The sequence below is a fragment of the Chanos chanos genome, chromosome 7 (assembly GCF_902362185.1).
Source record: "Chanos chanos chromosome 7, fChaCha1.1, whole genome shotgun sequence".
NCBI lineage: Eukaryota > Metazoa > Chordata > Actinopteri > Gonorynchiformes > Chanidae > Chanos > Chanos chanos.
The window spans coordinates 43,211,239-43,223,738 of record NC_044501.1 but is presented as its reverse complement, the minus strand read 5'-3'; the positions used below and the strand labels follow the sequence as shown (position 1 = coordinate 43,223,738).

Genomic DNA, 12,500 nt, shown 5'->3' with positions numbered 1-12,500 from the left:
ACTTCAGCTGTGAGTAAACTGTGTCCTCTTGTGGTGTGTTGGTCTTGCCTTATAGAGAGGACATTTAGGGGGATATGAGTTAAGATTTTGGGTTTTCACTGTTTATGGCATATTTTAGCAAATATATACAGTGGAGTCATGTGTGAAGTTAAAATGTAAATGTTTGTGTATTGGGTTGCTGTGGTTGCAAGCAATTGTACCTTTGACATTTTTCATCTCAATTTCAGAATAAGTCACATCACTTGGTCCAGCTCCATCATCATCTAAAAACCAACACAGTTCTTACTTAAATAAAGGTCACTGCTGTTGTTTAATACTGTGTGACTGAAGAGGGAGGTTTTTCTTTTCTCTAGATCCATTTACATTCATTTCTATTTCTGTAGGGCTTTGTACATTAGACGCATTAATGGACACTGGGCCTGAGACCCTCAGTAGACAAGCCAAAGGTCACAGTGACAAAGAAAAGCTCCCATTGGATGAAAGAACTGAAGACTCAACAGAGCAGCCTGCTCTTCTCTACTGAACACAGAGTTATTAGATACAGGTTATATACTGATTATATTGATCTTCATTACTTAATGAAAGACATTTTATACATACAAAATGTGCTCTCTAATGTTAATCACACTGCAGTTGAAAGCATTGACCTACTGCTTTGCAATGGAGACAAATGGATAGATAAGAAATAAAGAAAAAAACATGAAATATATACTAATGCAGTGGTGTGTATATCTTATGAGTGGATTTTACCTTCTTTGTCTTTATCTGGTCTCTCAACAGTTTCATAGACGTGATCAGTGCCTATGAGGGAATTAGAGATTCATGGTTAGGAAACTGCAATTATAAAATTAAACAAAAAAAACCTGGGACATACTGACCAAACTGAAGTGGTGTGTATCCTGCCTGAGTGTTTGTATTACTTCCTGTCTGGTTCTGATCCCGATTTACAGTCTGATTGGTGGCATTCTGATTTTTAGCACTAGAGGGAGACACAGATCATTGACACACAGCAGTATAACATGCATGCTTGGCAATATGCATAATCATTTATGCAGAATCATAATTACTTACAAACATATGTGATTGCAGCAGGGACCTAGAATGAAAAAAAAAAAGCGTATTATTTTACACAGTGAATTACTGATCTAATTACGCATTTAGTATTAGTATTAACGAAGACAACATTTTCTCATGTGAAATTAAATAATTATCCCGTAGTGCGAGAACACTGGATATTATGTTCATTTAAACCACAAAGTCTTTGTACATATATTTGGAACTGGATGCAAAAAGCCCAGTTTTTATTTATTTATTTATTTATTTATTTATTTTTTTTTTTTACCCTCTGATTGCCTGGACCAGTAAAACAGGACCAGTAGAATGATGAGCGTAAAGGCAACACCCAGTCCCACCAGCACTCCTACTGTTACCGCAGAGGATCCACCACCTGACACACACACACACACACACACACACACACACACATACATTCGTGATGTGCTCACACTGCTGCAGTATCATACTGGAGTTGCCAGGATACAAAAATGATAGTTGTGGAGATACAAATACAGATAAATATGTTTCTCTCACCTGTGACAGAGACTCTGACAGTGATCCAGCTCTTTGGTGACTCTCCTCTCACTGGGTGTTTACACCAATACAGACCCTCATCTGACTTTGAGACAGTAGGGATGGTCATCTCTCCTGTAGTCTGATTCTGGAGGACAAATCCATCTTTATAGAAATCAGCTCTGAAATGTGAGGGCTTATGTCTATATGTACAGCGCAGAGTCAAAGTATCTCCCTCAGTAACAGGATGGACAGGACTCTCCAGGATCACATCACCATCTATAGAACAGAACACAATTACACACACTGAGAAGAATACAGTAACATCAATAAGATTAACACTGTAATTAATGACTATATTGGGATTGGTTTAATGATTACACAGGAGTGTGATGGGACCCGTTCTATGTGTAGGGCTCTGGTTTATTGATCTAAATATATTTTTTTCTCTCTCTGAAAGCTAGAGCAATGAACATGACAATACACGGCTCAATCTGTTATTCACAGAGGGAAAAAAAAAAGATATTTTTAAACAACTGCATTTTTTTAACATTTTTATCACTGTCACACTCTGCTCCTTCCGGCACCTCCCTGCTCCTGTGTCCTTTGTTTATCTCATCTTCTGCCCTCTAGTGGTCAGTGTTGGTCTGAACCTCTTTACTGCCTGGTTTCTTGGTCAAGCCTTGATTTGATTAAGTTCTTTTTTCTTTTTTTTTTTTTTGGTTGAGTCCCATTAGTCCAATTATTGACTCAATCTGTTTTCAGTTAGTTTTGCTTCATTTAGTCTTGTATAAATACTCGTTGGTTTTCCTCTGTTTCTTTGTCTGGATTTGTTCAGAGTTCGCCCCATGTCACATTGTTTTTGCTCTTTTTTTTTTTTTAACTCGAAGAGTTTCACTCTGTAAGTTTTGAACCTCCTTTGTTATGATTACTTTAAATAAAGAACCTACTGACCTGCACTTGCATCCAGCCTCTCTTACACAATGTAACAATTACACAGTGTATAGAACAGAGTACAGTTACACAGACTATAGAGATTACAATAATACTTTTAATATGAATACTTCATCTCAAATTTAAGTGATTTGACTCCTTTTAACAGTTAAATAGTGATCAGTGTGTGTCAACAAAGATTATATATTTTTGATTATATGACATTAACGTTATGTCTTTCTGCACTTGACCATATACCATGTATTACAACACTTTACATGTCGCAGAGATATATGCATTGAAAACTGAGCCTCGGTCAGCCCCAGGACCAGCAAGATCACAATTTATCACAAAACACGAATATCACTCCTATTGATAAATGACATCCAACAGATGTAAATGGCAAATATTAACCATATATGCTGTCTATATTGGTTATAACTGAGATCAAGTCAACATCTGTTAGGTATTTTTACATACAGTTTATGGCTGTAATGTTTTAAAAACCCAATAATGTTGTGGGTCCACCAGATCCACGAACACTGCGTGGGTAATAAAAACATGAACACCGTATGAGGGTCAATCCTTTATATTAATTAAAGTGATAAACATTTTGAAGACTTACCAGTCACTGTAATGTTGAGAGGATTACTGTTCCCTCCAGAGACAGACTGACACCAGTACACTCCACTGTTTGATAAGTAGAGATATCTGATGCTACATGTAGATCCTGTTACTGATCCCCAGTCTGATGAACAGTCTGACACCTCTCCATTATCTGTGTATCGTCTCACTGTCCATCCAGTAGAGTCACTCTGTACCTCACAGCTCAGTGAGAGAGAATCAGATGTAAAGTGTTGAGTTGTGTTGTGACTGATGTTCAGAGAGGCTGGAGGAGACAGACCTGAGACACAGTGATAAATGCAGTTAAATTCAGTCAGATTGTGGGTCTGAGTATCTCAGTTGAGTACTGATATGAATCCTTGGAAATCACTATATTCTTGACCAAACAGCTGCACCACAAATTACCAACAAAAACACAAGAGGCAGAGAGTCCAAAAAAATCCTAAAGTTAAGAGTGGTAAGTAGGAGTCCAGATGAAAGCATATATGACTGAAGAGAATGTGGTAGAGACAGTAGGAGACAGGCTGAAATAGCCCAATACTTCTAGAATACATGGCCCAGTTACAGCCAGTGCAAACTGAGGAAAGATGTATTTATATATAAAAGATATGCTCTCTCTCTCTCTCTCTCTCTCTCTCTCTCTCTCTCTCTCTCTCTCTCTCTCTCTCTCTCTCTCTCTCTATATATATATATATATATATATATATATATATTTGTGTGTGTGTGTGTCTATGTGTGTGTGTGTGTGTGTGTGTGTGTGTGTGTGTTTGTGCGCGTATGTATGTATGTATGTATGTATCCATCACCCTAAGGAGCCCTGCACTGTCCTATAAAACATGACCACCCAACTCAACTATACTGTTTGGACCTCCACTCTTCAATGTGGAAATTCCACATTCAAGGCATCAATGTGGAAATACTGAAACTAACTGACCAGTAGCAAAAAAACAGTGACAAACTTCAAACTACTACAATAACAAACACTTTCATTCTGTTTGTGCAGATAAGTGATTATTTATGCATTTAAGTAGAAACAAAATGTTGAATAATCAGTTGTCAGTTAAACATCTGTTCATTTTTTTCCAGAACAGGAGGCGAAATATAGGTATCGGGCAAATAAACTCAGACTGGTAAATAATGTACTATCTGGTAAATAAAGATGCGGTGCATGCATTCATTGCAAAAGCATTTTAAAGGGGAATTTGTGTGTGGATATGTGTGCTCATGAGGTGTGGGACCCGAGATGGCATCTCACGAACACGTACCCCCCCCCCCCCCCCCCCCCCCCCCCCCCCCCCCCCCCCCCCCCCAAAAAAAAAGAACACTGTTAAATCTTCATTGATACATTGGTAGACTGAGGATAATACAACAAGTTAATCCACCCAATAGAGAAAAACTCCTGTTTTGACTCACCAGTGACCCACAGTGGGTGTCTTGTGCTGTACTCTGAGTAATAGACTAGGTTTCCTCTCTGTGCTCTGCACACATAAACTCCTGTGTGTTTAAGAGCAGCAGGGCTAAGAGTGTAGGAGCCTCCAGCTCCTCTGCTGCTGTCTGAGAGGAGTTCTACAGAGTTAGAATGAACCCTGGGTAACCCATCTGTGTAGGGAATGACTCTGTACCAGAGGAATGTCCAGCCTGTAGAGGAGTCTTTAACCTCACAGCTCAGAGTCACTGAGTCTCCTTCAGTCAGCCACGTCTTTGGAGAAACATTCAAAACTGACTGGGCTTTGGCTGTTAGAGGAGAGACTGTGGCTTAATAAATAGCTTGTAAAACTGATCAATACAATGTTCAGCACAATCCTACTGTAATGTATTGTTAATTTGTTGAAAAGCTGATAATTATATTTGAGAAAGTATGATATAAGTGCTCGATCTCTCACAAACTTCACCTGAAGAGAAAAACTTTACCAGCATTAATTTAAACATTCAGTTATGTTCTTTGCACATCAAACTTAAGAAAATACCAGTTTGGCTTCTTTCTTTTGTTTGTTGTCATTGTTGATGACTTGTTCTTAAGTCACTTCCAAACTCGCATACTCACCTGATGACACAGTCAGTGTTACAGCATCACTCATCTCTGAGTTCTGTGAGTCTCTTCTGTGTTTTCCTCTACAGGTGTATTCACCACTGTGGGACCCAGAAACAGGACTGATTCTGTATTCCTGATCTTTACTGACAGGACTGAGTGAAGAACTCTTCTTATACCAGCTGTATTCCCAGTCAGTGTCTCTCTCTCCCTGTATTTGACATCTGAGAGTGACAGTCTCTCCTCTGAATGTCTGTTTATCAGGCTGCAGGATCACAACAGCCTTTGGACTCTCTGTAGAATAAAATACATACCACACTAATGTACAGCACACAAATATAAAACAAACACAGAAGAGAGAGTGACAAATCTAAACTCTATAGAGAATATAAGGCTCAAATTCAACTCCAATCATGTCAACATAACTGAGTGTAAGAATTCACCTGTAACATTTACCCAGACTGCATCGCTGTATTGTGTGTAGTAGACTGGGTTTCCTCTTCCAGCTCTGCACCAGTACTGTCCTCCATCAGAGTCTGTGACAGAACTGATTGTGTAGGAGTCTTCACCAGTGTGTGTCAGTGCTGAAGAGTCCTGTGTGTTTCTGTACCAGTAAAACTCCCATCCTGTGGACTGGTCCAGTTTACAGCTCAGAGTAACTGTGTTTCCTCTCAGTGCTGCTCCTTTAAGACTGGAGGTGAGTTGAGGTTTTGGTTTTGATCCTGTAGGAAAATAATGAATAGAACAGACTCTACACTGTCAGAAATATCATACCACCCTTTACGTCTACACAACATTAATCACTCAGCCCTCACAGTCAAAGTAACAGAGCTACTTAGCTGTGAGGGTGTGTGACTGTATAATAACTCTCTATCTGACACCAGTACTGATCCTGGTCAGACACAGTTGCAGTGAATGTGAATGCGTTTGTAAGAGAAGTGTGAAGCATACACCACATTTCAGTTTGTCTATAAAACTTATATCTCCCGTAATTCTCAGAGTTAACTACACAAGTCACTGTGACTGTCTCTCCAGGATACACAGGGGACTCTGGATTTACAGTCAGTGTAGCTGTTGGTAATGCTGTTGGCATCAGGAGAAGAGAAATAGATTCTTATAAAATCATTCTCCATCAATGTTTATCAGTACGATATATCAGAACTGGTTCTGTAATTGTACAGATGGGAATTCTCTCCTTTATTCCTCTATCCTGTACCATATGTGCATGAAATGACTCCTAGACACAAGGAGATATACGGAGAGGAGGGCCATTTTATCACAGATATAACACACATTTCAAAATATCACTATCACACACTCTACTCACCTCTAACAGAGAGTGTGATCATACTTGGCTGTGAGGATATGTGTCATATGAGCAAGACACTTACATGCGATATACAAAGAAACAGAGAGATGTACAGATAGAAGTGCCAGCTCATCACAGATACAGCTCATCTCAGAATATCACACACTTTACTCACCTTTAACAGTGAGAGTGACAGGACTGCTTAGCTGTGAGGATGTGGGTCTGTTTTCACTCTCTCCCTCACACCAGTACTGATCCTGGTCAGTTACAGCAGCTGCACTGACCGTCAATGTGTCTCCAGTTATAGTGTAACGTACAGATGTAGGCAATCTGGTGTGAGAACTGCCTTTATACCACTTATATCTCCATCCACTTTCAGTCTCTAGCTCACACTTCAGACTGACTGTCTCTCCAGTGTACACAGTGGTCTCTGGTTTCACTGTCAGTGTAGCAGTGGATAAATCTGTTTGATTTGTTTGAAGAGAAGAAAAATATATGTATTTAAAATTCATTTCACATTCAAAAATACAATGTGCCATACTTTACAGATAGCATCTCCCTGCTATTTCTACTCTCATTGATCACATCACACTGAACTTATATACATACTTTTTTTACAATGTCATTTTGCTCAAATAAAGAGAGTAATGGACATAAGCAGTTAATGCTGACACTGGCAGTGATGACCAGTGTAAAATACTCTATGGATTCCATCACAGAATAATCGCTGACTCCTCCACAGAGGCTTTTATCAGTCTTTTTTTTTCACATTACTCACATAGAACCTGGAGATATAGGCCGTCACTCATATGTGAGAACAGAGCTCTGTCATAACTCTCTCCCTGACACCAGTACTGATCCTGGTCAGTTACAGCAGCTGTTCTGATGATCAATGTGTCTCCAGTTATAGTGTAACCATTAGACTGAGACACTGCAGTCTGAGTGCTGCCTTTATACCACTTATAGCTCCAGTTCCTCCCAGGCTCTATCACACACTTCAGACTGACTGTCTCTCCAGTGTACACAGGACTCCAGTTTGGAGTTATGGTCAGTGTAGCTTTGGGTCGTGCTTTAGTTCAGAGGGAAGAATAAATTCATTATGTGCATAGTTTCTAAAAAAAAATAATAAAATGCATTAAAAGCGGAAAAATCTATCAGCCACAACTTTGAAATGCTGTGCTCTAAAATGTGTGTTTTGATATAACAAAACCAGTTACATTTTATTTAACAAACCTTAAACCCTTGTTTGCAGCCAGTAATGCAGAATGAGATAAATCGCTAACAACCACATAATAAGTGTTTAGTTACAGTTAACTGATGTTCAGTTTGCCGATTATGTAGAAATTAATAAGTTATTTATTACCCCTTAGTTTCTGAACTTTGAAGTAAAGAATTACATCAAAATCTTTAGTTTAATTTACTGGTGTGATGTAATGTAGAATTTCAAAAAGAGTCAGATCAAAACTCACCTCTCACAGTCAGAGTAACAGAGTTACTGGGTTGTGAGGATGTGGGTCTGTTGTCTTTCTCTCCCTCACACCAATACTGACCCTCATCAGATTCAACAGCTCCTCTGATGGTCAGTGTGTCTCCATTTACAGTGTGATGTTCAGATGTAGACAATCTGATGTGAAAACTGCCTTTATACCACTTATATCTCCATCCACTTTCAGCCTTTATCTCACACTTCAGAGTGACTGTCTCTCCAGTGTCCACAGTGGTCTCTGGTTGTACTGTCAGTGTTGTTATGGGTAAGGCTGTTGTTAAGCACAGGAGTTGTTTATTTCATTCATAAATGGAAAGAGTTAGACCCTTTAAAACATGTATCGGCTTCTTCCCCTCTTTATAATTTTCCTCACACTGAACACAGAGGCATTTATCATCTCCTACTCGTGTGGGTCTGTCATATTTTATATCTCTGACATTAGTACTGATTTCACTGTAACTCTACCCATGTTTGGCCTGAGAACTGTCTTAACCTGTCCCGTAGTAATCAGTAGACAGTGCAATGGTAATATTACTGATTCATTTAAAATGAATACAGATAATGTAATAAGTGGTGTTTGAGTAGCCTCATAAAACTGAAATACTCACAGTCTGGACAGAACATGAAACTAAACCAAACTGCAGTTACCACTGTGTGTATTATTTTATCCCGTTGAGAGAGAATATGAATATGACTGGTGTCCAGGTTTTGTTTTCAGGTTTTGAGTGTGTGACACCATGGATTAAAAGCACAGAATTTCTTACACTGTAACTGAGGCCAGTTGTTCTTGCTTTTAATTTGTGTGATTCTTTTAAATGCGTTTAAACATTATTAAGAGGTTTCACACATATATGAGTGTCACACACACACACACACACACACACACACACAACACACTCATGACAGTTTATCACACACATTACTCACATTTAACAGTGAGGGTAACTTTATCGCTCCTTTTTGAGGATGTAGGTCTGTCATAACTCTCTCCCTGACACCAGTAATGACCCTTGTCCTTTAAAGCAGCTGCTCTGATGGTGAATGTGTCTCCAGTTATAGTGAAACCATTAGACTGAGACTCTGCAGTCTGAGTGCTGCCTTTATACCACTTATATCTCCAGTTCCTCTTAGACTCTATTGCACACTTCAAACTGACTGTCTCTCTAGTGTATACAGACAGTCCTGGTGTAACAGTGAGTGTAGCTGTCGGTAAATCTGTACAAATGGAGAGAAGAATTAAACCTTTTACAAATCATTCATGTACATTCATTGTTAGTCATGATTCAATGTGACTATTTGGTTCTAAAATGTCACAGACTTTTCTGTTTCTTTGTCATGTGTCACTCAGGTTGAACAAAGAGATACACAGCGACATTTGAAATGTGAATAATGTATAATCATATTTCAAAACCTGACATCAGCACTGATCTCACTCACAATCACCAGACAATTAATCTGAGATCAACTGTGACCTTATGATTTTATTCAACAACTCATCTTACTGCTAAAACTAAAACACATGTTAATTGTATGGACGGTATTTGATGTGGCCATTGAACATTTTACATAAAGGTCATACTCATGATGTTAAGGACAGGAAGACTGACATATTTTTTACAGTCAGTTAATGATGACAAATCTTAACAGTGTAGAATTGAATATTAACTGACTCACCCCACACTATCACTGATACAGCATCACTCATCTCTGAAGAATAAGGGTGAACATTCCGTACTCCTTTACAAGTGTATTTACCACTCTGATACTTAGCAATAGTGCTGAGTGAGTATTCACTTCGCTGAATATAGTGACGTGTTATTAGAGCATCATTCTTATGAAACTCATAATTCCACTGACTGACTCCTCCCCCATGTATGTCACATCTGAGAGTGACAGTCTCTCCAGTGAAGATCTCACTGTCATCAGACTCCAGTGTTAGAACAGCTCTGGGTCTCTCTGTGTAACACAAACACACATCTCTCTGAATGAAAAAAATTAACATTTGGTTACCCCTGCATAATGCCAACAGCCAACACATACTGTGTGTGTGTCTCCAGTTATAGTGTAACCATTAGACTGAGACACTGCAGTCTGAGTGCTGCCTTTATACCACTTATATCTCCAGTTCCTCCCAGACTCTATCACACACTTCAGACTGACTGTCTCTCTTGTGTACACAAGATCCCAGTTTCGCTCTACAATTAGTTTAGCTGTGGGTAAGGCTGTGGACAAGGACAAGGATTGATTCAATGTATGCAAAATTTACACATCAAGTAACCCAAGGCTTTCCAAACAACAAGAAGGACTGTCATTGTATATTAATAACTCACCATGGACATACAGATAAAGACCAGTGCTCATATATGATAATATGGGAGCTCTTCCTCTCTCTCCCTGACACCAGTACTGATCCTGGTCAGTTACAGCAGCTGCTCTGATGGTCAGTGTGTCTCCAGTTATAGAGTAACCATTAGACTGAGACACTGCAGTCTGAGTGCTGCCTTTATACCACTTATATTTCCAATTCCTCCCAGACTTTATCACACATTGCAGGCTGACTGTCTCTGCACTGTACACATTAATTCCTGGTGTAACAGTGAGTGTAGCTGTAGGTAAATCTGTACAAATGGAAAGAAGAGGAAAACTCTTCACAGACTGTTCATGCATATTCACTGTGAACATTTATAATGACAATGTGACCATTTTCTTCTAAAATGTCACTGAAAACATTCTCCTCTGTTTCTTCATCACGTCACTCAGGTTGAACAAAGAGATACACAGCAGCATTGTTAAATGTGAATAATGAATAATCATATTTCACAACCTGACATCAGTACTGATCCCACTCACAATCACCAGACAATTAATCTGAGATCTACTGTCACCTTATGATCTTATTCAACAACTCATCTTACTGCTAAAACTAAAACACATGTTAATTGTATGGACAGAATTTGATGTGGCCATTAAAAATTTTATATCAAGATCATTCTCATGATGTTAAGGACAGGAAGACTGACATATTTTTACAGTCAGTTAATGATGACAAATCTTAACAGTGTAGAATTGAATATTAACTGACTTACCCCACACTATCACTGGTACAGCATCACTCATCTCTGAAGAATAAGGGTGAACATTCCGTACTCCTTTACAAGTGTATTTACCACTCTGATACTTAGCAATAGTGCTGAGTGAGTATTCACTTCGCTGAATATAGTGACGTGTTATTAGAGCATCATTCTTATAAAACTCATAATTCCACTGACTGACTCCTCCCCCATGTATGTCACATCTGAGAGTGACAGTCTCTCCAGTGAAGATCTGACTGTCCCGAGGGTCCAGTGTTAGAACAGCTCTGGGTCTCTCTGTTTAACACAAACACACAACTTACGCTTATTTCTGTGTAATGTCAACAGCCAACACATATTGTAATTCTTTCTATGCGTCTATGAAAGTTAATGTAGAACAGTGAGTATATTTTTTTGTGTTAATACATCATTCACCACATCACTGATGTCCTATTACAGACTATGAATCCTAAATGATGAACAGGACTGAATGTCAGTCATGTGACTGAAGTTTAACACACACAGGACAAATACAGTGTTAAGTAAATAAAGACACTCATAATGTGTTCATTACCTTGGGTGCGTCCAGGATGGAGAAGGGCACACAGCACTAAAACACAGAGAAATGAACAAACTCAGAGCACAGGAGTGATGGATTTATAATTAATCCTGTCAAAACACTTTGGCTGATGGAAAATCGCATTATTTGTGATGAACTATATGCTACTGGACACAGCACCTAAAATACTGATCCTGGAACAGATAGTTTATCATCTTTATAATTCTGTGGACCTTGTGTTTTGTCCTGAAATTATTTTGGTTCCAGCTTTTTAAGACATTTAGATGAGATGAGGTATGAAAACAAAACCCAATCTGAACTAAGTTCTTTCAATTACATCCATGCTTTTTGTAAACAGGGGTCATTAGGACCCAGGGGAAAAATAATGTGACGTTTCCAATTTAGACTAAATTATACAGTCAAATCTTTCCCACCATTTATCATAGATCAGAATCATAATGGAAGTTTATCAGGCGCAGTGTTTCAACCATCTCCTCTGATACCTTGTGGCCATTAAAATAGTCAGGATTAGTAAAGGTTGTAAGAATGAAACAGTAACAGGTTCATCAGAGACTGAGGAACCAGGAAGGCACTATGAAAACTCACTCTTATATCTGTATGTACTTCTACTGAGGTCACTGAGTGAGGATAAGTCCACTGAGTTTTGTAAATTAGTGAGTCACTGAATTCTGTCCTCAGGGAAACATCTCAGTGATGAAGGTTTAACACAGAGAACTGACTGACCAGATATATTTGTTCTACCTACAGGTCCATCTACTTTAATGGATATGAGAAAAGTGATGAGTGATTGTTTAGTGAATATATTAATGTGAATTACAACTCTATTATTTATGTGACGTTGTGCTAATATGAATTTGCACAGGTCTAGTTTGTTCATTTATAATTAGAACAGCTGAGGA

General features: G+C 38.7%; 1 protein-coding gene across 1 annotated transcript in view; it reads right to left on the bottom strand.

Moving 5' to 3' along the window:
- LOC115816408 (sialoadhesin-like) overlaps positions 1-11,923 on the bottom strand; it is a gene marked incomplete at its 3' end in the record, with an annotated part of 42,050 nt that extends 30,127 nt beyond the window's left edge. The window contains exons 1-7 of the mRNA XM_030779363.1: positions 11,918-11,923; positions 11,596-11,631; positions 11,037-11,160; positions 9,625-9,906; positions 5,171-5,449; positions 3,128-3,406; positions 1,598-1,848 (exon numbers count right to left, since the gene is read on the bottom strand). Coding sequence (XP_030635223.1) covers positions 1,598-1,848; positions 3,128-3,406; positions 5,171-5,449; positions 9,625-9,906; positions 11,037-11,160; positions 11,596-11,631; positions 11,918-11,923 — 1,257 coding nt within the window. The remainder of the gene's footprint in view (positions 1-1,597; positions 1,849-3,127; positions 3,407-5,170; positions 5,450-9,624; positions 9,907-11,036; positions 11,161-11,595; positions 11,632-11,917) is intronic.
- Positions 11,924-12,500: the final 577 nt, after the last annotated feature.